At 40.2% G+C, this 26,415-nt stretch overlaps 3 protein-coding genes across 4 annotated transcripts in view; 2 read left to right on the top strand and 1 right to left on the bottom strand.

The window, feature by feature from the left end:
- FRY (FRY microtubule binding protein) overlaps positions 1 to 10,965 on the top strand; it is a 121,604-nt gene extending 110,639 nt beyond the window's left edge. The window contains exons 53-62 of one of the 2 annotated variants that reach the window (XM_053456368.1): positions 198 to 359; positions 2,570 to 2,733; positions 3,151 to 3,340; positions 3,622 to 3,771; positions 4,087 to 4,185; positions 4,287 to 4,370; positions 6,760 to 6,777; positions 8,097 to 8,207; positions 8,968 to 9,170; positions 9,476 to 10,965. In XM_053456368.1, coding sequence (XP_053312343.1) covers positions 198 to 359; positions 2,570 to 2,733; positions 3,151 to 3,340; positions 3,622 to 3,771; positions 4,087 to 4,185; positions 4,287 to 4,370; positions 6,760 to 6,777; positions 8,097 to 8,207; positions 8,968 to 9,170; positions 9,476 to 9,734 — 1,440 coding nt within the window. In that variant the 3' untranslated portion in view covers positions 9,735 to 10,965. The remainder of the gene's footprint in view (positions 1 to 197; positions 360 to 2,569; positions 2,734 to 3,150; positions 3,341 to 3,621; positions 3,772 to 4,086; positions 4,186 to 4,286; positions 4,371 to 6,759; positions 6,778 to 8,096; positions 8,208 to 8,967; positions 9,171 to 9,475) is intronic. The other variant, XM_053456369.1, reaches the window with a different exon arrangement.
- A 2,368-nt stretch (positions 10,966 to 13,333) lies between these two features.
- On the bottom strand, positions 13,334 to 15,761 carry ZAR1L (zygote arrest 1 like). The gene is made up of 4 exons (XM_053456061.1): positions 15,092 to 15,761; positions 14,875 to 14,993; positions 14,317 to 14,391; positions 13,334 to 13,661 (listed from the first exon to the last, which is right to left on the bottom strand). The coding sequence occupies exons 1-4, from the start codon at positions 15,759 to 15,761 to the stop codon at positions 13,518 to 13,520; spliced, it is 1,008 nt and encodes a 335-aa protein (XP_053312036.1). The 3' UTR covers positions 13,334 to 13,517.
- A 3,728-nt stretch (positions 15,762 to 19,489) lies between these two features.
- Positions 19,490 to 26,415, top strand: part of BRCA2 (BRCA2 DNA repair associated) — a 28,038-nt gene continuing 21,112 nt past the window's right edge. The window contains exons 1-10 of the mRNA XM_053456367.1: positions 19,490 to 19,561; positions 20,086 to 20,187; positions 20,494 to 20,745; positions 21,486 to 21,585; positions 22,258 to 22,343; positions 22,575 to 22,615; positions 23,764 to 23,866; positions 24,346 to 24,401; positions 24,738 to 24,828; positions 25,246 to 26,259. Coding sequence (XP_053312342.1) covers positions 20,121 to 20,187; positions 20,494 to 20,745; positions 21,486 to 21,585; positions 22,258 to 22,343; positions 22,575 to 22,615; positions 23,764 to 23,866; positions 24,346 to 24,401; positions 24,738 to 24,828; positions 25,246 to 26,259 — 1,810 coding nt within the window. The 5' untranslated portion in view covers positions 19,490 to 19,561; positions 20,086 to 20,120. The remainder of the gene's footprint in view (positions 19,562 to 20,085; positions 20,188 to 20,493; positions 20,746 to 21,485; positions 21,586 to 22,257; positions 22,344 to 22,574; positions 22,616 to 23,763; positions 23,867 to 24,345; positions 24,402 to 24,737; positions 24,829 to 25,245; positions 26,260 to 26,415) is intronic.

The following is a 26,415-nucleotide window of genomic DNA, read 5'->3' as shown; positions in this document are numbered from 1 at the left end:
TGAAAAAGATAATGTAGACATCAAAATCTGGTTTTCATAAACTGTTTTAATGGCAAAATAAGAACAATGAACCCTATAATAAAGAAGTGTTCAATTATGTATTGTTCCATGCATGTTTCTTATCTCTCTGATCCTTTTCTGCCATTTTTCTTTATGTTCAATATACTTAGACTATTGTTTTTGGTTTTTTTATACAGATAATCAACCTTTCTCCTTCTGATGAGATTAATCACATGGAGTCACCTTCTACATCTTGTGACACAACCTCTGCTGACCCACATTCCCTTAATACAAGAACTTCTAGTTTTGATGCCTCTTTGCCTGAAATAACTAATCCACTGTTATCTGAGGATTCTAAGGTGAAGGAGCTTTGGTAGAACTAAGGCTAAGATTAAATGAATGCTTCCTCTCAATTATTTTTTCTATAATATCAAATAAGAGCACTGGGGGGATTAAAACGTTCCTACACTAATATATTAACAACTTTGCGGCTGGAGGGTCCAATGACAACATATGGTTCCTTCAGTTGTAGAGGTTTTAATGAGAAGCTCGCTAACTAATGGGCATTTAATCAATCTTTTGTCACTCTTAGTGTTACAGTCTACTTTATTTCACATGTATCATAATGACACAAAATGACTGTGGACATAACTGGACCCATTGATGCTGAATGTTACGGTTGATTCACCTGGAGGTGCAGGTCAGCTCTGACAATTCTAATGATTCAGAAGCTGGAAATGCCACAATCTAAAACAGAAGGGCATTGTAATCTAGCTTTTGTTAAACTGTAACTCCCATAAACCTTTGTTAGCCACAGAGCCTTAAGTAGGTGATACCTGGATACCTCTGTCTGGCTGACCCAGAGCTCTACTACTTCATATGGGAGTTCAGAGGAAGCAGAGCCAAGACAGGGGAGAACCGTATAGGAACAGGCAGGACCAGACCCAGAGAACAAAGCAATACTAGGAGGCTTTGTGATCTGTGGTGATACCCAGAACCTCTGGGGCAAACAACAAGTCCCCATGTACAGATATAGACTTTTTTAAAATGTATTTTTTTTACTAAATTACAGGACATATTTAGTCATATTCATAAAACACTTTTTAACCTGAATGTATATAAACATACGGTAATTGAAAAGGTGGCCTGGCCCTTGATCAGCAGATACTGTGAAATGCAAGCTGTACCAAGTTGCGTATGAGTACTCTGGAGAGGCTGGTCTGCCCACCATAACAAAAGCTTTTATTGTCAACAAGTGATTTACGCAAATGAAGGGAAATCGTTTCCCCTGAAATGTTGATCACTGAATGTTTATACAGTACTTATATAGTACTTAGTTTTAACTTAGTTTTCAACTCGTACAAGTAAATATGATGAGTTTCAGACTCAGGATTGAACCAGACCTGTACAGTTTCCTAATTGTGTGAGATTCCCCTTAGTAAATGATGCCTGATCTGCCCTTCTCTTGATTATCTCCAATTATCTCCTAATGACAGTTACATCGTAACTACCTACATACATGTGAAATACTGTTGCATGTGACTTATGTTCTGCTAATACTTTCTGGATCTTTACAGTCTAACTTCTTCAATCGACTGGTTTTAACACATGCTCTCCTTACACAAATGTGAATTAATGTTATATATGCATGTTGGGCCTCATTTAATCAAAGTGGAAGGGTATTGGGCACGGTGCACAAAATTCTTTTTTCTTGTTTTTTCTGTTAATAATGTGGGCCGCATGTCCTCTTTGTGATTTTTTTCTCTCCCATGTGGGAGTCCATTGTGCCTCTTGCACATGAAATCAATTCATGCCATTTTGGCATACCATCAGAATGTTAAATTCTGACCACAGTATTTTGCTAGATTTGCACAAAAACTGCTCTATGCTGCTGTTTGAAGGGATTGGTGCATTGAAGACTCGGTTCTTTCATTATCAAAGGTTGGTAAAAGTTAATCAATATTTTCTTTCCTCTAATTAAGCTCTTAGCAAACTGCAGCATATACGTTCGTACACCGGATCAGTGACTTTATTGTACGCTTAAGCACAAAAAACCTTCAGAAGGTAAAAAAAATGGCCACTTAATTTCATTTGTGCCAATAATGGCTCTGCTTCCATTAAGTTGTGTTTTTTGGTGGGTGAAACATCTCTGACAAGGTTGAAGCAGCAGCTAAACAACACTTGTGGTTGGACTGCAACCCCCAAAATGTTTAACCAGAGCCTGTATGAAATGTTCTAGCCGGACTCCAACCCCAACCTTTTACAGTCCATAACAAAATTGTGGGTTCCCCCCACATCTGCACATGTACCTCGAAATATTTGGGAGTTTGCGAGGATTCTCATTAATATTATGTTAATGAATGTCTCTTGTGAGTTTTATTGTCGTGGCAGTATATGATCAGTTTACTCATTTGTATTAGTAATTGATCAGTGGACCAGTCGTCTATGTTTATTAAAGTTGTGAAACAGACGCATGACTTCAGTTTGAGGGGGGGGGCTGATTTTTTTGGAAATGTCACATGTGAAGCAGCGGATAACCGGAGGCTGATGTATCGTGTTGACGTTTTAGGTTGACATTGCTCTTGATGAAGATGATGCGACTGTACACGAGGACGACCTGTCTGGGTCAATGAGTGAAATGCCAGTCGTTTTTGAATGCAGTGATAGCTTTGGTATAGAGATGGCGGACGAAGAGAAAGATGATCGGGCGCTGGAGCAGTATGCCCTGACAAAGTAGGTTACACGTTGGCTGTTTGGAAAAATTATTATGTGGCCGTATCTTTTTTTAGAACTATGTTACGCTAACAAAGCAGTCCCAAACTACTGATGTTAAGCTATCAGACTCACATTTCTGTGGCTATAACGGGGCCATTCAACAATACCAGCATGTACCACAGTTCTTTGAAACCGGATTTCTTGAATGGCCATCGCTAGTACAGACTGGCACAAAAATTCATGCCATGTGTGTGAATTCCTACACCCAGAGCTAGGAGTAAAAATGATGCAGTCACCATAGCAACAACTGGAATGTTTCCTCTGATATATTTTGCACCCAAATAACACTTTTAACAATACCCCCCAGTGATTGTAGAACTCGTTTCACAGCATTATGTTGGGTAGTTTATAATGGCTCTGTTTTTTTTCCTCCAGCTTTGGTGAAGGGGGCAGAGTAACGCCGCCCCCTCCTTCTCCTTTCTTCTCCGCCATTTTGGCCGCATTTCAGCCGGCAGTGTGTGATGACGCAGAAGAAGCCTGGCGCAGTCATATCAATCAGCTCATGTCCGACTCTGATGGCTCCTGTGCTGTGTACACATTTCACGTGTTTTCCTCCTTGTTTAAGGTATGTTTTCATTCGGATTCATTATAAAAAAAACCTCCCTGTTCATACGGTGAGTTTAACCCCATATGATGTTCCTAATTGCCCTTGGCATTCCTTACACCAAGGGGTAGCCAGTAGGTACCTGCCAAAGGCTTGTCAAGATTCATGGCAGGTGCAGCTTATAAGTTGTACATGTTATCGGAGCCTAGTGCTTTGTTGTTGAGCCGTTTTCTATGCCACAGGGAACTCGTATGTGTTCCTTAGTAGAAACAGCTAAGAGATGATTTTTCTTTGCATTCCAGAGTATTCAGAAAAGATTCTGTTTCCTGACGTGCGATGCAGCTTGCTATCTTGGGGACAGTCTTCGAGGGATTGGGTCAAAATTTGTGAGCACTTCACAAATGCTAACCACGTGCTCAGAATGCCCTACTCTGTTTGTTGATGCAGAGACGGTGAGTTGTGCTCCTAACAGCGGGACGTATACACAATATATGTTCACCCATACGCAGCTAAATGACAGCAATAACGTGAAAAAGAGCAAATAATTGCCTGACCGTAATAAATTGTTTCTATAAAAGCAAATATATTGTATGAAAATAGGTTTTGGCCCTTTAAATATCGCGTGTAGTGTCAATGCCGTCAAGCAATACCTCTCTCTCTGTATATGGTTTCCGTCTGCACAAGGTTGATCTCGCTAATCATGTTTTGGATTCAGGTTTATTTGAATCATACAGCCACAAAGCTAATTGAAAATACTTCTGTTTTAGCTGCTGTCTTGTGGACTTCTTGAAAAGCTGAAGTTCAGCGTCTTGGAGCTACAAGAATATCTGGACACTTACAACAACCGGAAGGAAGCCACTGTATCTGTGAGTATATCATTACAGTGCTTTCGTTTGGTAGTGTTTTGTCTTTTAGCTCACTGAAGCACGTGATCCTTAATTGTTTCATTTTTTTTTCTTTTTCAAAGTGGCTAAAAAACTGTAAGTCAACATTTGTGGGGGGCCCAAAAGACGGCGTAATTACGTGTCAACCCGGGGACTCAGAAGAGAAAGTAAGTTGTTGCTTTGTATGTTTTGTTTACAACAATGATTACAATTTCAGTTGTATAAAGAATCTGTTCTTCTAATTATCATTTAAACAAGAACTTCCACCCTTCGACAAGATATATACCTCCATTAGTGTGTTCTGTCATAATGTAGGCCAAATAGTTAGAGGCCTTATATTGGATGTGTGATAACCATACCTGGTAACTTTCTGGCTCTGGTACCCGAGGGTCCCGATGACATCAGAGTGGCGGTTCTGCTGAGATGGCGGGCGGTCACACTGACATCAATCAATGCTATTTTTTATGCATTTGCTTTTTTGGTTGTGCATATTTTAATGAAAAAAGGAATATTTAAGGTTGTTGTACTAAACCCACGTAGTTTTAATAACCTGGATGATATTACATAAAATGGGGAATACATCATGATTGGAAGAGGATAGTTTACATATAGGAAGTTAAAGGTGTTTGTATGGTAATTGTCTAGTAGAACCACTTGGTTGCAGACCAGAGGTCGTAGTGCCCTTGAGTGGGGTTGATTTTAGGCCTCATAACAAAAGAACAAAACGTGTTGTGTTATCTTCTTTCTGGGACTGCAATAATGAAATTGGTTTCACTTGGTTCTATTTATGCAAAAGTCGGGATGTGCCTGATACATCACTTTGCATCAGGTTCACCTAGAGCTGTACGTATGTCGACCTTCCGATAATCACGGCATGGCAGGCTGCACTTTTGCTTGCAACCTAAACCCCACCTAGACACCTGCTTATTTTCTCTTAAGTTTATTTGTTTTAAAAATAATTTATATACTTGAAATTAAGTGGGCAAACAGACTCAGAAATGATTTAAGAGTCCCCGCAATTTAAATTGAAATTGGAAAGCGGCATCTCTGCGTCAGTTCTGTCTGCACTTAATTTAATCAGCCATGTCTCTTACTAACAGTCCCCAGAAGCACCAAAGCCTTGCCAAAAAAATGTTACCTCACTGGAAGAATTACTGAGCGGGTTCTTTAGCAAAGTCTGCAAACAAATACAGACTCAAATCAATGTATCATCCATGGAACAATTTTATGCATGTGCCAAATGGCAATCTGAATAATATTAAATCATACTTTTGCTGGATTTCTGTATAAGATGATCTCTTGGCTTGAATTATAATACTAACCGATCTTAGATTGTCTTTAGAAAATACTTTGATGTACAATGATGATCTCTCAATGTGTGTTCCAATGTCAAATTAATCAATGCCTGGTATACTCGAAGGTCATGTTATGTTGGCGACAAACCCAAAGCAAAGACCCAAGCATATTCCATTCATGGCTGGTGGCGATATGCTCTTGCGGTTTGATGGTATATGTGAGCGAAGGGATAGCTTTCTTAGGAAGGATTGGAGCTTAATCTATTTTTGGTGGCAGTTCCACAAACACATCAAGAAGCTTTAACATTCCTCCCAACATGTCTAATGGCTAAACAGAGACACTTGTTTTATCGGTGTGGCTAGCGGATGGGACCTTCAAGGATTTCTAGTGGGACTTTGTGACCTACTGATGGCTTTTCACTCAGTAAGGTATTGGAGGTCGAATAATGCATTTTATTTGCACAGTATAAAATAGTTTCTGCTGTTTTCTATACACACTATTTAATATCTGTCCCTGATTGAATGAGCCACCTGATCGCCCTATCATTAAGCCATTACTGACCCTCTAGGGATAAATCTCAGAGCCAAAAATGAGAACGGGCCTATAGTGGCGGCCAGAATGCCAATATGCCGTTTTTTTATTTATCTACCTTGATAAAACGCTTAGCTACATGCGATTAATGACCCTTTAGAGTCTCGTAATCTCCACTGGCTTGAGAATAGTTAAACATTTTTGCATACAATAGTACGTTTTCGTTTTCCATAAACAAAGGCGCTGGCACATCCACCATGTTCCAGAGCCCGCCCAGGCAATTCCGCCATGACATATATGCATGTATAACACCAGCTGTTGGTATTCTGTCTCAGTGGGGCACAGAGTGTCTGTCCTGTGTCCTCGATGGCCATCCCGAATACCTCATCTTAGTTTATATTACTGAGCAGATTACATGGTTTAAATTCAGTCACTTCTGTAGGAAGACCCTGGTTTAACCCCCCACACACCTTGCTCTGTTGATTTATGATGTCCTTTTCCCATACGGTGTCATTGAGCGTAGTTTCCGTTCAGAGCTGGATGCGTCTCTCAGCATTCTTCCCGCATGCTATATGTAGTGTAAAATGACTCTGCAACCTTAGCAAGGTTGGAAACCAAGCACCAGCACTGCGTAAGGTGGGATGTAACTGCGCTGTCCTTTATGTCGCATGCATTAAACTAACACTGTCCTCTCCTTTCTTCTTCTCTGGCTCCGTACTCTCTGACTAGCAAATGGAATGCCTTGCAGTAAGTCTCATCTTTCTTGTATACTTGTTCAGTACGGAATTGTATATATCAACACTCTTTTGTGTTCATTCTATCTAATCGGGGCTGCTGTTCTCCTTTTCTCTCTCTCTTTCTCTCTCATAATCCTAATACCCAGTAATGTAGCTAAAACACACGGTGAAGCAGCCTCTGCAGGTATCAAATAACACATGGAGGATCTGCTACTGAACTGAACAGTCCCCAAATTGCATTGCTCCCAAATTCAGCTGAAACTTGTGTATTGAGTTTAAATAAAACGTTTTAGCTATACATTTGCAGCCGGCGATAAAGCTTGATTTGTTTGAAGATAGCCTTCCATCACAGGCTAACTGGAAGCATCAAAGCTACATGGAGATTATTGCATGTCCTTTATCATTTCTCTTTCTCTAGGAGGTTAGTGAGTAGACCCTAGCTAGTCTTACATTGAATCTGTGGCAGTGTACATAGTAAAGCAGTATGGGTTATTTGAACACTGCACTTCAATGCCAAAGGATAGAGTAACCAGTTTCCTATCTGAAGTGTGGAAAGAAAACAAATTGCTGGGTGTAGGGAGCCTACAAAGGCCATCTCCTCCCACAGTCTTATCCATGTCTGAAATGCAGACAGTAGCCCGGCAAATGACAAAACCAGAGGCAAATCACCAATTTTTAACCTTTCAGCGCATATCAGCTTTGGTTATTAATGAAGCGTATAAAGTGTTGTATGAGAGGCCGTGAAAGGATTTAAGAAAACCATGAACTGTTTGGGCCTCGGAGGACTATATGGGAATATTGTCCTCGTGTTTATATGCACCGCTCCTACCCACACGTTCCGTGGCTTGGAAGCTGCATGGTTCACAGAAATGCTAATGATACATATCAGATGTTTTTGTAGCTTTTAAACAAAGTAAAGATGCCCCGCCAACAAAAAGCAGGCTTCTAGTGCCCACTGGGTACCGGTAAGTACTCTAATACTGGGGATATTTCTCGCATGACCTATATATTCTGATCCTAGAAAAACCTAATCCCCCCCCCACAAAAAAAAAATTGATCCTCAGGCTTCTCAGGTATTACTGGACTACATCTCCAATCATCTTTAGCAATGAACTAAGGATGATAATATTAGCTTGAGCTCAGCAGCACGGGCCATAGTGAATTATAGCCTGTGTATGTACAATGGTGTGTATAAAATCTGTATATTGAGTGATGGCGGATTAAACAGATGTATGTTAGGTGCTACATGTTTTGTGAAATATACCTGTTGTCAGTTGCAAAGTAACATTTATTTATTCTACGGTGTTTTCTTTTTTCATTCTCTTTCAGCAATTGGAACTCTGTCAAAGATTGTATAAGCTTCACTTCCAATTGCTTCTGCTTTTTCAGTCTTATTGTAAACTAATTGGGCAGGTCCATGAAGTCAGCTCCATGCCAGAGGTATGTGACCCTAATATATCGAATACAATTACAGAATGTTTTAGGATACTAGAAACATTTAGAATCTCTAAATCTGAAAATGAGTAATTTCATTTTGAATAAAGCTTTTTTTTTTTGCAACAGCTCTCATGCTTGGGTATAATAATGATAATAAACACACAATTTCCGAGACTTGTAAGGCGATGTTTAAAGGTCCGCTGCAGTCTGTATGTTCATGCTAAATGCATATTGTAGTTCATTTTGCGTGGACTCCGATGCATGTTATCGCCTGCAAATTGGCGCATGTGCTCATTAGTTCTTGGCGTTAGAAAACGGGATTTCAGTCTCAATTTCTTGCTCTTCCTCCTGCTGCCTGTATCGAAAGCAGGGAGCATGAAAGTACTTTCTGTAAATTCCCAGTACCACTTCAGTAGACGTCAGGCATGTTTAGGTAACATACATGTGATTAGCTGCTGCTACTTTTATTGATTTCAATGCTATACAACATGTGCAGGAGTTGTACTTGAGTATGCTTCCTGCTTATACTTCCTGGTTTCAAGAAAAGGAAAAAGCGGGGGAGAAGAAAAGACTGGAGTCTCATTTTGTAACCTAAGTAACTATATAATGCACTAAAATGCATGGAATTCTATGCAAAATGCTACTTATTTTTTATAATATAGCCTTCTGGATTTTCATACAAAAGATCATGCTTTTTGTGCAAAGTAGTTTGAGCCATGCCATAATATGAATGCATCTAAATGCTTTATGTTTGCTATTACAGTTGCTTAACATGTCACGAGAGCTCAATGAACTGAAGAGAAACCTCAAGGAGGCAACAGTATACATCACCTCGGAGTCTCTCAGTACGGACGCTCCTTCCTATGAAGTCAGTTTCAGCTCCACAGAGTTTGCCATTCAGTCCATGCTCGAGTGCTTAAAGAATAACGAGCTTGGCAAGGCGATACTGCAAATCCGGCAGTGCAGGTTGGCTATTGTTATATCTTACAGCAAAGGGGGCCGGTAAGGAATCGTAAGGTTCTACTCTTGCAGAGAGAGATTGAAATAAGAAGAGTAAATTACACCAAATGGAGGAGAAAGGGTGGAAGGGTGTTCCCCCAATATAGTATAAATATTTCTCATTAATGCTAAAAACAGGAGAAATTAATATAGTGTGAGAACAATGTATTAAAATTCTGAATTTACCAAGACACATTATTTCACTTTATTTATTCACATCTAAAGGAAGCCGTCATTTTGTATCTAATTATCTTTATTTGTCTACATACCAGGAAACTGTGGCCTAACGACATATTTGGGAGCGGTGCTGATGACGAGGTCCAAACACTACTGAACATCTACTTCCGCCACCAAACACTGGGGCAGACCGGAACATACGCCCTCGTAGGCTCCAATCAAAACTTGACTGATATCTGCACCAAGCTTATGGACCTCAACATGGAGATCCGGGACATGATTCGCAGGGCTCAGACCTACCGGGTGGTTTCAACTTTCCTTCCCAACTCCAATGTTTCTGGCACGAGTCTCTGACAGGAAAGTGGCGCCCATCCATTCTTCCATGTGGGGTGTGCTGTCCTGCTGCTGTGAGGTCATTCAGTACCTACACGGCCCTCAGAAGACTCGGCCATGCTGTAATGACTTCTTTTACCTTTAAGACTTTCTACGAAATAAGGCGGACAGATCCTCAAATCTGTAGCAATACTGTAGGAACCGCGGTATAGAGATCTATAGAACTACTACCGCCAAGCTCATCATATCCCTATTCTGTTGCACAACTAATATTTACTGAACTACTGTAACACACTACTGAAGAAGTGACTTCCGTTGCATACCAAAGCCCTAATATACTGATTCCTACTTCCATTATATTACCCTTATTCTTAGAATGGAAAACGTGCAATGCCCCCTTCACAAAAGAATATATATATATATATTTTGTTGCTCTTAAATACTTTTTATCATGTATTTTGTTCCGATGAACAGTCGACAGGCAGAATGAGGCTGGCCGAGGATGAATACTGGTTATTATTGGTCAACAGCTGAGAGCCTGTATGAAGGCTGGTTGTAAGGAGACTGTAATTATTGTGTACACTGTAATTTAAGAATTATTACTGTATCCTATGCTGCTATGATTGACATTTCCTAGACTTACTGTTCCGAAGGTACGGTGGGTTTGTGTAGTAAGAGAATCCAAGTACCCCGAGAAAGGCTCGGCTTTTTGTTTTAATTATAAGAGTTGCTTTTTATGTATTATTTATGAAAAGGAAGGTATGGAATGACTTAACGACCATTGCGAAGGTGGAAGTTTAAAGAATGACTTCATCTTTTTCATTACGCATGCATATATTTTTTTTTTATTTACTGAATATTTGGATTACGAAAAGTCTAAATTATACAGTGTTCCAAGTTTCTTTTTAGGTGGAACCGATATTGGTTATTATATAAAAATATACGCACACTGTATGTGTATATTTAGTCATATATGTATGACATTTTATCCTTGAACTTTCTGCTGACAAGTGTGAATTAGATTGCATGAAAACCTTTTTTTTTGCACATCTGAGGCACTTTCATTCACACACACATACACAATCTGTGTTTAATTTATTCACTCTGTACATAAACTTTCAGTTTTGTGATGTAAATTGGATTATTTTTGTTGCGTGCATTCATTGAATTATACAGTTTAAGATTCAGTCGCTAGACATGTCCGAGTTCGGTATCTTTCAATCATTGTTATAAAATATTGCTTATCCAAGTATTGACTGGTGTTTCTTAGAGATCATTCAAAATGAAGCCTTATTCTATTAGCAAAACTCCTTGAAAATGCCAAGCGAAATGGAAAGGTAGAATACATTTAAAAAAACAAAGAAAATATAGACATTGGGACTTTTATATTGTCTGCTGTCAGCCTTTTTTTAATGTTAGTGGTCATATACATAATATTTAAATGACCCTATTAGAAGCTGAGGGTCATACTAAACCTGTTGAAAGCATTCATTAAATAGGACGGCTACAGGATTACATTGCAAGAGCAAAAAGCCAAAACAAAGGAGGTGTGATTACCTCAATGGAACTGGAATTCAGGGTTATGGAGGGATATAATGTATATGTATACATGGGAACTCTGTGTTTGATCTAATCTAAGGTTAAAGGGCCAAAATCTGAGGGTCACACAGTCTGGAGCTGGCTCATATGCTACCTTGATCTGATGACATCCAAGACTCCTAATTAGCTATTTTGCTACTGGTGTGTCATAGCTAATATCCCTGTTTGAATACATTTTACTCAATTAGATGTATCTTTAAAGACAAGTCAAAGTTTCCATGAGATAGGTATTTGGTTAACAGATTTAATTAATCACAACACAGGGTTAAGATTTAAGTGTCTCTGGGTCAACTCATGTAGGAAGTTCCCAGGTCTGTGTATATGTGAGTATAGAACGTGGGTTAACATATGTGGTAGTCATGTTTCTCCTGGGCTGATAGAACCGGCTCATGAAATCAGACTACCAGTTAATTTTTAGACCTCCCTTTAAACGTTAATGACATTCAACACCAAGTTCTAAAATCTGAGAACAAAACATGAGAAACAAGATCCTTTACAATAAAAGTACCTTACCGAAAATGATCATCGCTGCAATTTTAGTGCGGAATGATGGTTTTCTTCATACATGCATTAGGAAATCTCACAGTGGTAAGATGGGGGAAATGTAGCTATTTATACTTGCCTGGAGTTCTTAAATTATCAGATATATAGAATTTGGACAGAGGTTTAAATTAATCCTTGCATTGTCCCAATGCACCTTTTCATCACAGTGGCAAACAAGGCATTAAAGTACATTTCAGAAAACCAACTGCGTCCTTATCAGAGCCAGCAGGGGGTATCCCTACTAATGCGGGAATAAAAGTGCAACCGGTAGAGGAATTCACAGGGTTCTGAGGCCAAACCAGCCAAGTGACCCATTAATGCAGCTAAATGCAAACACACCCGGTCACTACACCATCCTATCCAAAGCCCATTCGGAAAAAGGAACTTCAAATGTCCGTATGGGGAGGAAAAAGCATCCACCGATGCAGCTTATTGAAAATGTAACAAAGCAGAGGCGATAGGGGTCCAAAGCCCTTAAATCAGAAGTCTACTTGTAGATAGCAATCCTACCTTGCCTACAAGGACAACTTATACGTTGTATTAGGAATCTGCATATACAATTGCATTTTAGTAAAATATCACATGAAGAAAAAAAAAAGCATTGCTTTAATATGAGACAGGTGCAGTGTAGAGACAACGCTCCGGTAGCAGCACAAAAGTGCTCCACACACAAAGAAAAGGAGAGCTATGCTGTAGATGGGAGACTTAAGGGTGTATGTTACCATATGGCATTAGGATCCGAGTGTATGCAGTTAAGAGGGCAAGCAGGTTTTAGCATTTGATGTTAATGTCAAGGGGGAGCCTGAGGACAGTAGCTTAGAGCGAGAATGTGCATTATTTTATTATGAGGATGCCAAAAGGAATACTGCACCCCAATTCAAGATGCTCCTTAAATGGAAGGGTCGTGAGTAAATCTGAGGCTCACGTCAATGGTCTGACTAAACCCTGATATGCTTTAGCAGCATAACACAGAAACCCATTAACTAGCTTGACTGAATGGTGCACACAGTGAGCGCTACATAAAAAAGCGATTCAATGAGGCATGCAGTGGGTATTCTATATATCACCAGCTGTACATTCTACACCATGAAAGCCAACCTCCACCAGACCTAAACCAAATGTAGACACCTTACAAAAACTAATCACATGTTCAGTCAAGCATTAACATTACCAAGAACCTGTAACCTTTTCAGTCAGTACACACCAAAAATGGCTTTCATCTAACCAGGGGTTAACTGGTTCAGCCAGTGTAATTAGGTTGCTTACGTGCATTTTGGCTGAGTATGATCATTTGCTTCTAGTCAGGGGCATTGAACGGTTGGGTGTATTGGGTAAAGAGTCTGTTCTTCCTATGGCAAGATTCAGTTGTCCGTTGAATAAACCCCTACGTGTTTAGATACAGGATTCTGACCTTGGGTCCATATGTTTTTTTGGGGAACCTAACAAAATGAGATCAGCACTCGAGTTTAAGTTATACTTTCAAATAAACTTTATTTACAATGTTTACAAAGTGCTGCCATTATACAAAAACAGATACAAAATCCTTAGTCCTTTCTCCAATGCCGGGTCGATAGCCATAAGTCCATGCCGATTCAAATAATTTTACAAAGTGCAAAGTTAAATTACAAAGTGCATTTTATACAAGTAAGCCAATGTACCACATCAGACAATATATTTAAAGCTGTAAGTGTTGTCACACGAGACCCTCTTGTTTCGGCAACGGCCACACAGCTCCTGACGATGAGGCCTTTTAAGGTCTATATGTCTTTTCTTTTGTGGACAAGAACAGCGCGTCTTGGCACATACCTGAAAGCAAAGCATAGCAAGTCAAACAGTGAAATGTCACGCGGCAACAGCTATTGTACTATTCACAAATATGGAGGCTTGCAAGCCCGGTTTCAGAATGGATGATGCAAAGGTGTTGGCAAGTAAGCGGATGATTCCATAACACAATTAGTCTATTTGTGAGAACAGTGGAACTTCTCGGTGATTAAAACAGCCATGGAGGGAGAGAGGGTTGGTGTTGGCACCACAATTCATACTATGCAACACAGTTAGGAGTCCTACCACACAAAGTAATACACAGGCTGCCTACTCACCCGCAGCCCCCTAGGCTCGCTTGAGCCAAGTGTTCCCAGACAACTTAAGGATATTTCCCTCAAATTATGGTTTTGGGAGGTCAGCTTTTAGTTTGCAATTCATAGACACATCTCATTGAGTGGACCAGGTTGATGTGACCTTAATACCAAGCTGTCCTCCATGATTTTACAAACACCAAAAACACTAGAAAACTCAGCATCCTTCACATTTTTACTTCCCATGAACATTTGTTCGGTTTTTATTACAATTGGGAATAAAATTTGACAGACAGTCAAGGAGTCACACTTCATGTAGTATAGCAAAGCAAGTATCATTCGCCAGCGACGACCCCCAAGCCCTAACAAATGAAGCCACTGCTGACCTGGCACTGAATCGCTTCCACTCTGTAAGGATTGAACCCCTTTTGGCATTTTCGGCAAAGCTGTTTAAAATAAACCTGGAAGGAAAAGCAAAGCATTTAATTGGTGCGTTTTACTGAAGGCTTTCTTAATGGTAACATACAGATCCTAATGATACGATCGCCCAACACAGAATGAAGGGTCCTTGGCCTCCCTGAGCGTTTCCATATCAAGGCCGTGCAGGTCCGTTGGATCAGCCTCAGTAATCCCTTCACACAAAACAAGCGCTCGCCGGAACAGGCATTTAACCCAAAACCACTAAATATCAGGGGTTCCAGAGTGGTGAAGAGCCAGACTCAGACAGGTTCCCAGATACCAAGGAGTCCTCAGACTGATCAACCTTAAGGTCATGCGCGAGGAGGACCAGAAGGAAAGGCCCAAATATATACAGGTTTTTATTCATAGACTAGAGTCAGACATAATTCTGCTCCACAAGGGAGACCATGGCAAAGCCCAGAGGTTAGCAAGTAGACGGAGCATAAGAAGGAGACATCCCGAACACAAGTGCACAGGATACTCACCTTGTTACTGCCAGAAATACACCACACGTATGCGCTCTCCCACCGCGTTTTGCAATCCTTGCAGTGAAAGTAGCCATATTTTTGTTCCAGGAACTGAAGAGACATCAGAAGAGATTTTACTCACAGTGACCTCAGTGCACCAAACACACCCCACCACAATCGCATGCACCCCGCCTGTACAGTCACGCAGCCACTAGGACCCGCCAGATGCTGCCACCGCAGCCCGTTACCTGGAAGGTGGATTTCTTCTGCTCTCCCTGGTTGCCGGATTTCTCCTGCTCTCCGTGGCTCTGCTCCTCCGGGGAGCACACACTTTCTTGCTGCTCGGTTTGCGGCCCCTGCGGTTTCTCTTTGCTGTCCGTGACCAGTTCTTTCTCGGGTGCTTTAACAGGGGTGTAATCCAGGCATTGCCCGGGTTTGGGGAAGGAAGGGGCGCCCGGGCCTCTTCTCGGCAGGCGCCCGGCCTGTGATATTGAGAATAGCCGTCGGTCCACCACAGGGGAATAGACGGCCACCGGGCGGGTGAAGTGGACCGGCTCTGCGGGCCTTGCGGGAACGGGAAGCGGCGGGGGCCGGCGGAGTGTTCTGGGTCCTAGGGAGCACTGCACCCCAGTATCGACTCGCGGGTTTACCTGAACCCCGACCTCCTTGGTGTTGGCTTTGCGGAGCCGCGGTGTAAGACTGGGGTTGACCTGGGATAGGATTGCTTTCAGCTGGGCCCGCTGGAAGTTATCCAGGTAGTCGGTCGGCTCCAAGGCCTTGCCTGTCTTCCAGGCCGCCGGCTTGTTTCTGAGGGGAGGCTGCGCGTTAGGGCCGGGCGCGGTCTGACCAAAGCCTCCCCCATAGCCCTGATAAGCGTTGTAGGGCGCAAACATGAATCCCGCCATAACGTGTACTGCATCTGATTGACCAGAGCCGCCGTACCCCGGCTTTATACACCCCGCGGCTGATTAGACAAGGCCTCCACCTGAAACACATCGGTGCCATTAGTGATTTCACCGCTTTTCTGCCATGCGAGGTAGGGTAATGATAGGGCTTCCTGACAATGGGTTAGGGAGAGGGGAAACCGGAGGGTCGGCTGCATAAGAGATGGGCTTCAAAAAGCATACTTTAGATGCATATACTGGCCGAGTTTTATCTACTCTATCCATCAGACAGGGCCCTTATTAAAGGAGAGGCAGCATAGCACTGGCCCCTTCATTTCTGCTCAAGCTTTTTATATATATATATATATATATATATATATATATATATACACAAAAATATAGAATTGTAACGCACTCACTTAATTGGAAGCAGTTGCAGTATGCCCGGGGGCTAACAATCCAAAAGATATATACAGCAAATAAAGTTGATGCACTCAGCGGGTCTTCTTTTTATAAAATATATCGACTTGGTGAAGGTCCAACGTTTCGGCTCCCAATGAGCCTTTCTTGGCAAAAATCCTTGCGCCAGCCCTGGCCATACAACAAATATAGATATATATTTGGGATGTATCTCTGTATCTTATTTATTTGTAATTAAATTACAAGACAGAAAGAGAAACAAGTAAGTAAAGTGGGTGAAACAGAATGTAAGAGACGTTGGAGGAATGCAAAATATGCGACACTGTGCAATACACACACATGGAATGAAACAGCGGACACAGCAAGCTACAGGAACAGAGACAGCTCAAAGCACCAGGCACTTTAAAGATAGGCACACATGGTTTTATTACAGAAATTATTATTTATGGATTTATATAGCGCAGTCGTAACAAGCAGCGCATTGCCTAACAATTTTACAGAAAAAAGGTAATGCTACGTCATCAAAAGTATTGCCTTTGACAGGATTCTCCTTATATCTCAAAACCACAAACTGTATGTTAAGGCGGTTTATATATAATATCAGCTCTTGTTAGCAGTCAGGGGTAATGTAAAGAAAGTGACTCTGATGTAAAGTTTGAAACGTGGTATTTTGCACTCTGGACCATAACCAATGTACATAACCCCTAACCTGTCACGGGGCTTTTACAGGATAGGTAATCCTGTAAATGGGAACACTGTTACACTATGTTCCTGAAGGGTGAATGGAGGGGGGATTTCATTCTTATCTGTAAAAAAGAATAATAAAAAGAATGTATAATATTGTAATATATGAGTATGAATACTTGACACAGCAGAGACTGCCCTGCTGCGGCAGCATTCCCTCTTCTTTCAAACCTGACTATTCTTGTCACTGATCACTGATTGGCTGTTTGAAGCAGTCAATCAGCATCAGGAAAGAGTTCCCGTTAAAATGCACTAAACAATCCCCTGCATGCGCAGTAAACAATCACTGGCATGCGCACTAAACAATCAGCGGCATGCGCACTAAACAATCAGCGGCATGCGCACTAAACAATCAGCGGCATGCGCACTAAACAATCAGCGGCATGGGCACTGGGGTCCCCAAGCCAGCGATGGAGCTGAGTGGGGGGAAGTGCATAACATGCAGGGTGATGGTCACGTTTAGCTGGTTGGTACAGAAATAGGCAATGCATATGCAGGATTAAGACAAATCGAAACACCTTTTTATAAATAAAGTCAGTAGAGATTAACATCTCATTTAAACAACCTTTAGTGTCGAGAGATATCAGCAGTTTACTCAGTGAAACTGCCCTGGTTCGTGTTCTGAATGACCTCCTGATGGCAAGAGACAAGGGTGATCATTCAATCCTAATTCTTCTAGACCTGTCAGCAGCATTTGACATCATTGATCATAAGATTCTTATTGAGTGGCTGCAAGACCTATGCGGGCTGGGAGGCACAGTTCTAACATGGTTTAAATCCTTCCTCACAAACAGGTCACTGAGGGTTTCATCAGGAATGTGTTCCTCAGCTCCCACACCATTAAAGTGTGGAGTACCACAAGGATCCATTCTATCTCCCATGGAGATTTGCCATATACATGCTCCCACTGGGGGATATCATCACACAACATGGATTAAGATTCCACTGCAATGCAGATGACACGCAGCTCTGCCTTTCCTTTACACCAGGAAATAAGGATTCAACATCTCTTTTCAACAGATTCTTAGCAGATCTCTTAGAATGGATGCAAGCCAGCTGGTTAAAGGTAAATCCTGATAAAACAGAAGTCCTGTTGATCAGAGGACAAAGGATAACTGCGCCGATCCTAGGAAATACTAACCAAACTGGCATAGAATTTGGGGGTTCAGAGCTACTCAAGTCAAATGAAGTGCGAAATCTTGGAGTACTCCTTGACAGTGGCTTGTCATTTAAACATCAAATCTCTGCTGCAACAAAATCTGCCTTCTTCCACCTGAGGAATACAGCCAGGATAAAGCACCTAATCCTACCAGAGGATACTGCCACCCTAATCCATACATTTGTGACATCTCGTCTGGATTATTGCAATGCACTGTATGTAGGCCTCCCAGAAAAAGATCTTCACAAATTGCGGTTGGCTCAGAACGCAGCAGCCAGACTATTAACAAATCAACCCTGCATAATGTATAAATTGATTTTAATACACTTTCTCCTGCTGTGCGCTTGGCCACGGAGAATCTACCTTACAGCTACAGAGAGCCGAAGACATCAAAGAATACTTGCCTATACACAAGCAAGGTGATCAGGCGCCCACGCTGCACTTGCCTCATTCTCCATAGTGCATCGGGACATTACATTAAATACGATCTTTTATTTATTTCTTATGTTTGTTTTTTATTTACTTTCATCTCGCTTTTCACATCATGGCTGTGGAAGCCTATTCTGTTATCCATAGGCAGGACTCGGAATCATTGTTTAAATACCATATTATATGGTGGCGGTTTTTTTAGGCCTTTTACCCCTTGTGTTCTTGCATAATGAATTGTTTAAAGGGTGAGGAGACAAATAACTTTTACAGGTTTAACTATACATTATACAGGGCTGACCAAGCGCTTTCTGCTGCTGCAGTAGCAGCAGCTCCTCACTGGCCATTTATGGTGTGCGGAGATGTGAAGGCGCTGAATCACAGCAATTTAGTGAATACCCAGAAACTCTCACAGCACTGAGGGTCTAACAGCTCATATTAACCCTGTCAGTGCCTGTCCCATAAGCAAGGGTCCCACCTCGCCCATTTTCTTAAAATGTCTTTAGGTAATGACTGCACAATCCTTCAATATAACATTATATTAATAATCGTTATTAGTAATAATAATACTCTTCAGCATTTTATTGATATATATATATATATATATAGGTATCTACATATGGATCAACTTGCAAATATACGGGTTTTTTTTAAATTAAAGTTGTAATTATTAAAACAATTAAAAAAGATCAATTTTTGAAGTGTGGCAGCAATCTAGCGGTTTATACAGATATTTATTCATTTATAAAGGGATTTCACAGCGGTTGCTGTCGTTGTTGGTCGCACTGACAGGGAAGGCGCAGATTTAAGGCCGCCCGCTCGCCGTCACACCGGCACTTTCTCATTGGCTGTGGCCGGCACGTTCGCCTTTCATCGAGCTGCCTCAACGTGACTGGTGGAAGGGCGGAAGTAGCGGTAAAACTTTATCTCCTACCATTGAGTTTTGGCGCTTCCGCCCTTTTGTTTACGTAATTTGCGTCGTGTCACAGAGTTACGTAGGGCATGTTTGAGCTGGTGGCGGGACGAGCAGAGATGTATACCCTAAAGCTCCTGAAAGATGTAGGGGTGATGGGTAAGGAGTGCGACAACGCATACAGATAGTAACCATACAGATAGTAACCACTATCAGATAGTGTGTGTATATATATATATATATATATATATATATATATATATATATATATATATATATATTATTGGTGAAGTAGTGCTAGTTGGTCTCTGTGTGTTCATTCTGTGTCTGTTTTCTGTTCGTTCTGTCTAATTTCAGTGTTTTACAAGGACCCAAGATACATTAATGAGTAAACACTATCATGTTTTAGTCATAAAACGCCAACAATCTACGCAGCGCTTCTTACAATACTTATAGTCAAGGCATATGTCAGAATTTGTTGTCTCTGTAAGTCAATTTGTTATGTTACATACTACCTGTTATGTCCGGTCTACCCATTGTACAGCGCTGTGGAATTTGATGGTGCTATATAAAACAATAAATAATAATAATAGACAGACCAAGACAAGCCTGTACATTGCTTACGATGGAACCTCCTATATGAATTTAAAGTTCTGATTTTTCTCCCTTGGATTAATGTTTAGGCACTGGCCGTGAGTGATGCCCTCCACCCGGAAAAATGGCTTCTACTGAGATCCAGAGACCCTCCTTCTTTGAATTGTTTAAGGAACAGTGTGGGGATTCGGGTACATATACATTTCATGTGTAGATATACTGGACAAAGCTATCTATATGTTATGGTTACTAAACAATCATTTATTGTTAAGTTGGTTGTACTTTAGTTGAATTTGCTGTTTTATCAGCCAACAAAAAAAACACGTTAAGTAACATAAGCTTTCAGGGCCTCAAATGTCTCTTCCTCAGATAATTCCATTTGCTTAACTAGTTAGCTTCCATCAAAATAAGAACAATTTTGCAGTTTATTGCCGTTCGTATGTCGAGTTAATAATAAAACTATATATTTTTTTCTTTAAATCTGCATTAAATTGTAGATTTAGGTACCATAAGCCTGAACTGGTTTGAAGAGCTCACTGCAGAAGCCGCACCGTATGAGCCTACGAGGTGTGACAGCGATCCGTGCCCGGAGGAATCCGCGATCGGAAGCGTTGTCACAACTCCTGTACGGAAACCCTGCGCGCTCAGCCAGCTAGATTCCACCCCGATCATATTCAAAGGGCAGGTTTTATCATCACCGCTTTTTCTGTCACCAACAAAAGATGTCTGCAAAAGCCGGTCAGTAACAGGTAAGAAACCTATTTCAAGTGATATTGTTTTAATAATATAACGGGGATTTGAAACATCAGCAATGTTGTTATATGTGAGAATATTTGATATACTGTACAAACAACATCATGCTGTAGTTTAGAACTGCTACATAAAAAATGTAAATGTTTATTATAATGCATATTCCCCCATACCATTAACTCCCAACACACTGGGGTTCATTGCATCCTTTTATGTATCGTTACACGGACCATAACAGCAGGAAAAGGTAAACTGGGGCATTACAAATTTATTAGAAAGGACAAACCTTAGTTCATTTTTTTTTCTCAGGCAAGTCTTTTTTTTTAATCTTTTTATATCTGTTTATTATTTTTTTTTCTCAGGGTTATTTTAGGAATGGGTTAACTTGGGGGTTCTTTCTTTGGCTATGTCCAGATTTCTTCTATGTTTTTCCAAATAACGTTGATATGCATGTTGTCTTATGAATGGGAATTTAAAATTCTTCACTCAGAAAGTGAATAACTTTTTGGCCGTTAACATTTCATTTCTGGAAACGTTAACGTTGTCGTTGTCGTTGGCATGAGTGGTTCTTCCTAGAATGTTCGCAGACACGTAATTGCAAATTAGCAGATCTGGGGTCAGGTAAATAATTGTATTTCCTGCATGCTAATCACACTTATGAACAACATCTTTTCGCTGTCCCGTTTGCCACATTCGCGTTTATATACGTGCGTATACCTATGTTTTATTTCCCATTCAGATAACACAAATCTAGCTGTATCACTGAGAAGCCCTAACATACAAACACGCCATGTACCAAGTAAAGACTTCAGTCCGTCCAATAGATGCCTCCAAGAAAGGTATGCGCAGGTTGGCCGCTGATCTCGCAGGGCCAGCTGTTTACCGCGTGTTACCGTGTGCCTAACAAACTGTCTGTGTAATCCCGATGTGTAATGTTTGCAGAATCCATTTCCATCAGTTACCCGGTGAATTTACGTGTAGAACTGTATAGGTCTTGAGTTAAAATAGAACAGTAAATGGTAAAAGAAACATTAAAATATTTTTATACTACATATTCATTAACCAGCTACCACAATGTCAAGATAGAGCAGGGAGGCGATGGAAATGTTACTAATTGTTTTTTGACATGTTGGACTCCATATAATTGTATGTGATGAGAGGGTGGTTTGGTTACATTATTTTGTCTTCTTCATGTATATTCCAATGGTAGGATTTAATTTTTTTCCCTCCTGCCTATTTTCACCTTGGATTAACAAGATAAGCATTTGGATATGGTTGAATTTACTTTATTGCACTTTTATTACTTTTATTATGAGAATCTTTGTTCATTTATTTACCTGGTCTAGGTGTAATACGGCATGTGTACAATTGTCTGCAACAAGCTGAATATTGCATCCAAATTTTGTAGACTGCAGAACTCCTTAACGGCATAATAGTGTTCTTTTCTAGTAAAAACCTCCTGTCTCACGGTTTCTATCTGGCTGTATAATATTTGTCTGTTTTCCTTTCAGTCCTATTGTTATAAAAGAATTGTTTAAGACTCCTTTACGTGACAAAAAAATATTTAGTAGAACTCCACAGAAGGATGGGAAACCTGGTGAGTGACTGTGCCATTCTTTGAAATAATATTCATTTTCTATTTGCTTTTTTGTTGTGTTAATGATGCTGCAGTAATATAACTAATGCAGGGAATTGGTAGCCGGGATACACACAATTTGTGTCTTTTAGTGTCAACTGTAAGGAATTTTTTAAGCACAAATGTTTTAGTGTTGGACTAATCCGTGTAATCACTCTTTATTTTTTCTTAACATGTGCATATATTTTTCAGACATTTATGATAGTTTGTTCGGTACACCAAAGCTTATGAGGGTAAGTTAACTTGGCATTATGTTACTCAAGTTTAATTTTTGCCAGATTGCGGTGTACACATGATGGAGAAAGCATGTTGGATGTTGTGCATGAAGCGATTAGTCAAATCACTCCTGGCTTTTATATATCTTGGGCAATGTCACTTTATTGTGCGCTCCATACTTATCTAGTATATCCGTTAGTGGATGTATGCTTTTGATATGGATGTGCAAAATACCAGGATTTGTCCAGTGAGCTGTTTGTCTCACGGAACTGCTGTTAAAATTTCATGGATAAATGAGTTTGCTTTGATTTAAAAATACTTTTAAATGGAAATAACTGTCTAGATCAGATTCCTTATAGAAGGTGTTCTCATGGTTATTTAACAATGCAGTTCCAGTTAGACAAAATCCGAAAAGTTAAGCAAATAATCTTTAGCGTGTGTGTGACTTTTTCTGAGATCACTAGAACTCTATTTCAGTTTGCATGGCAACACCCTATCAGTGCCTGTTTTTTCTCTGATAAGTGATTATTTCATGAACAACTACATCAAAAAATTATATTTAACCCCTTCAAGACAGGGAGGTACCTGGTACTTCCTGGTCACGTGTCGTCAGCAGACCAGGACGTGCCAGGTACGTCATCGATGATGCGCGATCCAGCGTCACTCTGAAGTGAATCACGTGTACGGAACTAGAAAACTTAAATGCGTACGCAGTACCCAAATGCTGGTCTCGAAGGGGTTAAATATTTCCGTGGAAGGCTTAGGCATTCGGCAGTCTTGTTAATGATGTTACTAATTGCATTTAGCTGTAGATGTTTCAAATTCAAGGTAGGTGGAACAGCACCTTTAACTGGATGTCTAGCTACATGTTTACTGCACAATAACATAGCATAATGTTGGGAATTCAGTTTTTCTGTGTGTATGTTTGAGTAACCTATGCAGAATTTCCAGTGTATGTAAGCTGAAGTGCCTGTGCAAGCGAGTAAAAGTGCCGTTGCTCCTACTTAATTTTACCCCCAGAGCTAGCTGTTATTTCTGTAACAGAGTAACACTTCCCATTGGAGCGCTGCAGGGATCTGATTTAGACAGTGAAGCAAACTGCCCCTTCCAATGCATTTGATTTATAGAATAGATTATTGATGGACATTTTTCTTTCTTTCTGTAGAACCAAACACCATGTATTTCAGAAAGCCTTGGTGCCGAGCTGGATCCGGAAATGTCTTGGTCGAGTTCCTTAGCTACACCACCTTCGCCAACTGTAATAATTGGTAAGTTGCCGTGCATATACTAACTCAAAAAGAAAATACTTTAAAGAGGTCAAGGAAATAAAAGTATTTCCAAATTGCCTTCTGGATTCAACAATATTAAGCACATACCCCTATCTACTGGCATGGAAGGAATGTACGCCACTGACCCACTTATATTGTTGACAACTAAAGGTATTCTGTTTAGCTGATTCCTGATCTGTTAAAACCAAATAATAATGATCCAAAATAAGCTCTCTACTATGTCAGTGCTGGTATGTTTTAACATGTTAGTCAATTTTAAATAGCTTTTGTTAAATATTCTTTGAGTTGCTTCTTCCATTTGGAGAGAGCGGGGGTTTTTGATGCATGAAGAATATTAAAGAGGCAGGTTTTCACATACATGCCACACTGTTTGGATCTGTTGAGGTATATACTGTGTATATATATATATATATCTATACTGTAGATTGAAGAACTTATTTCATTTATTTTTATTTTAGCCAAAGCTAATGAACATGTTTCTCGGCAAAATGTTTTTGATAGTAAAAATGCGGTGGTGAGTATAATGGTTTTATTACACTGCTATTTTTGTTGCTATTTGGTTGTATAATCAAGTTTCTCTTTCACCCCTGCCAAACCGTAACTTTCTTTATTTATACTGAACTCCGCTCTGCACATTGTTTATTCCTACTTATAATTGTCCACAAGCATTCCCCAGTAGAAAGTAAAATATGTATATTAACCTGCATGTTTAAGTAAGTTTACCTTGGCTTACAGAGAACTTTAAGGGCTTCTGTTCACAGGTCCTGCGAGTTGGGTTCTAGAAAGATACATATATCCAGATTTGTAAGCTGTATATTTTACACTAACATTAACTGTTGTTTCTTGACAGATTGTACAGAGTCTTTTTTCAAAGTTAAATAAGGGTGAAGAGAAGAATGTATTGGCACCACTGGATCAGGAGGAAATAGGTAAGAGGTTCGGTAGGTTAAAATATATATTTTAAGAAAAAAAAGACTGTTGGTTTGCTTAGCTAGAGATGCCAGCAGTGCTATTGACCAGCACTCAAAATATATCCATCATCCTTAGGTTGGTTCATTACTTTACCTTACATGTTGTTCAAGCTATTTAAGCAGACCACACCAGTGTTCTTAAAATATGTCAGACTTTAGAAGCTTCACAGTTTAGGTAAAGCTGTAGTTACACTTTAGGATTTGGGACTCTGGATAATCCTGAACAAACCTATTTAATTGTGAAAGTGTTGTAAATGAGTACAGAATTTAATAAATTTGCACAGCACTTGCTGTAATGCATTCTCACAATTTGTATAGGAAGGTGTGTGTATGAATATATGTGTGTAATATATAATTTTATAATCTTACTTTATTCTTCAATTGTAGAATCAAAAAAAACATCATGTCCGTTGACTAACAAAAATGGTGGTGGTGAGGCAGCACCCAACGTAGGTAAAGTATTGTGGAAGCAAACCGTGGCCAATGCTGTGAAAGACCAAGAGGTTTGCCAGACAGTTGAAAATGCACTGGAGGGAATGGAAGATGTCCTTTCAATATTTTTTACAAATGAAAAAAACACCAATCTGAGAAAAGTGAATACTGCCAGAGTTCGGAGGAAAGTTTGTACTAAAACTCAATTAGATCGTCAAAAGAATGAATCACTAATACGGTCTCGGGAAGAAAATCCTTCAGCCTTCGTTCCAACTGAGAATAATTTTGAGTCTGACAAGTGTAAAGAATTCAGTAAATCAGAACATTATCTGTGCGATAGAACAGGTGACAGAAATGCATCATCTGTGTATGAATGGTCTCAACTCAACTTGTGTGAGCTTGATACAACACTGCTGGAGAACCCATCTGCGCAAACAGACTGTACCAATACAAACACTTTTGAAAATTATCCTGAAGTTTGTTCTCAAACCCAAGAAATGAAGGAAGTGGGGATCTCCAGAATTTTGCAAAGGACCATTGACAACGGAAACGCGTCCAAAGTTTGCGGTTATGAAACAGAATATATCACTGTAACGTCTGAGAAAAAGGTACCAGTTAATAAAACACCATTCCTGAGTTCACCTGATCAGGGATCTGTCTTACAACAGGAGCGTGAATCGGGGGGCATCCCTACAGAGAGACAAAACAGTGCCACTGGATCGCAAGTTTCCTCAAGTAATCTGTGGCATGTTTCCCAGTCAAAATTGGAAAGAAATACCATTGGCGCTTCTCAGGGAGAGGTTCCAGAAAACAAAACCCTGCTTTCCGCTTTCAAAAGACAAACCAAGTTTGTGTATTGTATAAATCCTGTACCTGGCAATCCAGGTGCAAGTAATAAAAAAGACATCAGCTTGGATTCAATCAGTGACAGACTTTGTACCCCAGAACCATCAGATCGTCAAAACAAAAGTAGGTTTTTTGTTTTGAGAAATTCTCTGTATAAATAGTTCATATTATGAGGCTGTTACAAAAAGGGACATAATCTTGGAGATCAATACGAGTCTTGTACAGGCAGCATCTTTTAGAAGGTGTCTTTCTACCTAACCTCTACTTAATGTTTTTTTT

This window comes from Spea bombifrons, chromosome 2 (assembly GCF_027358695.1).
Source record: "Spea bombifrons isolate aSpeBom1 chromosome 2, aSpeBom1.2.pri, whole genome shotgun sequence".
Classification (NCBI taxonomy): Eukaryota; Metazoa; Chordata; class Amphibia; order Anura; family Pelobatidae; genus Spea; species Spea bombifrons.
Note: the sequence above shows the minus strand (reverse complement) of the source record. Positions and strands in the feature narration are given on the sequence as shown.

Coding starts and splice junctions, on each gene's coding strand:
- ZAR1L (XM_053456061.1), bottom strand. CDS start 15,761: ATGGCGGGATTCATGTTTGCGCCCTACAACGCTTATCAGGGCTATGGG. Junction 14,994..15,091: donor CTTCCAGGTAACGGGCTGCG/GTGGCAGCATCT, acceptor GGTCACTGTGAG/TAAAATCTCTTCTGATGTCT. Junction 13,662..14,316: donor TGGAAGCGATTCAGTGCCAG/GTCAGCAGTGGC, acceptor CTTTGCTTTCAG/GTATGTGCCAAGACGCGCTG.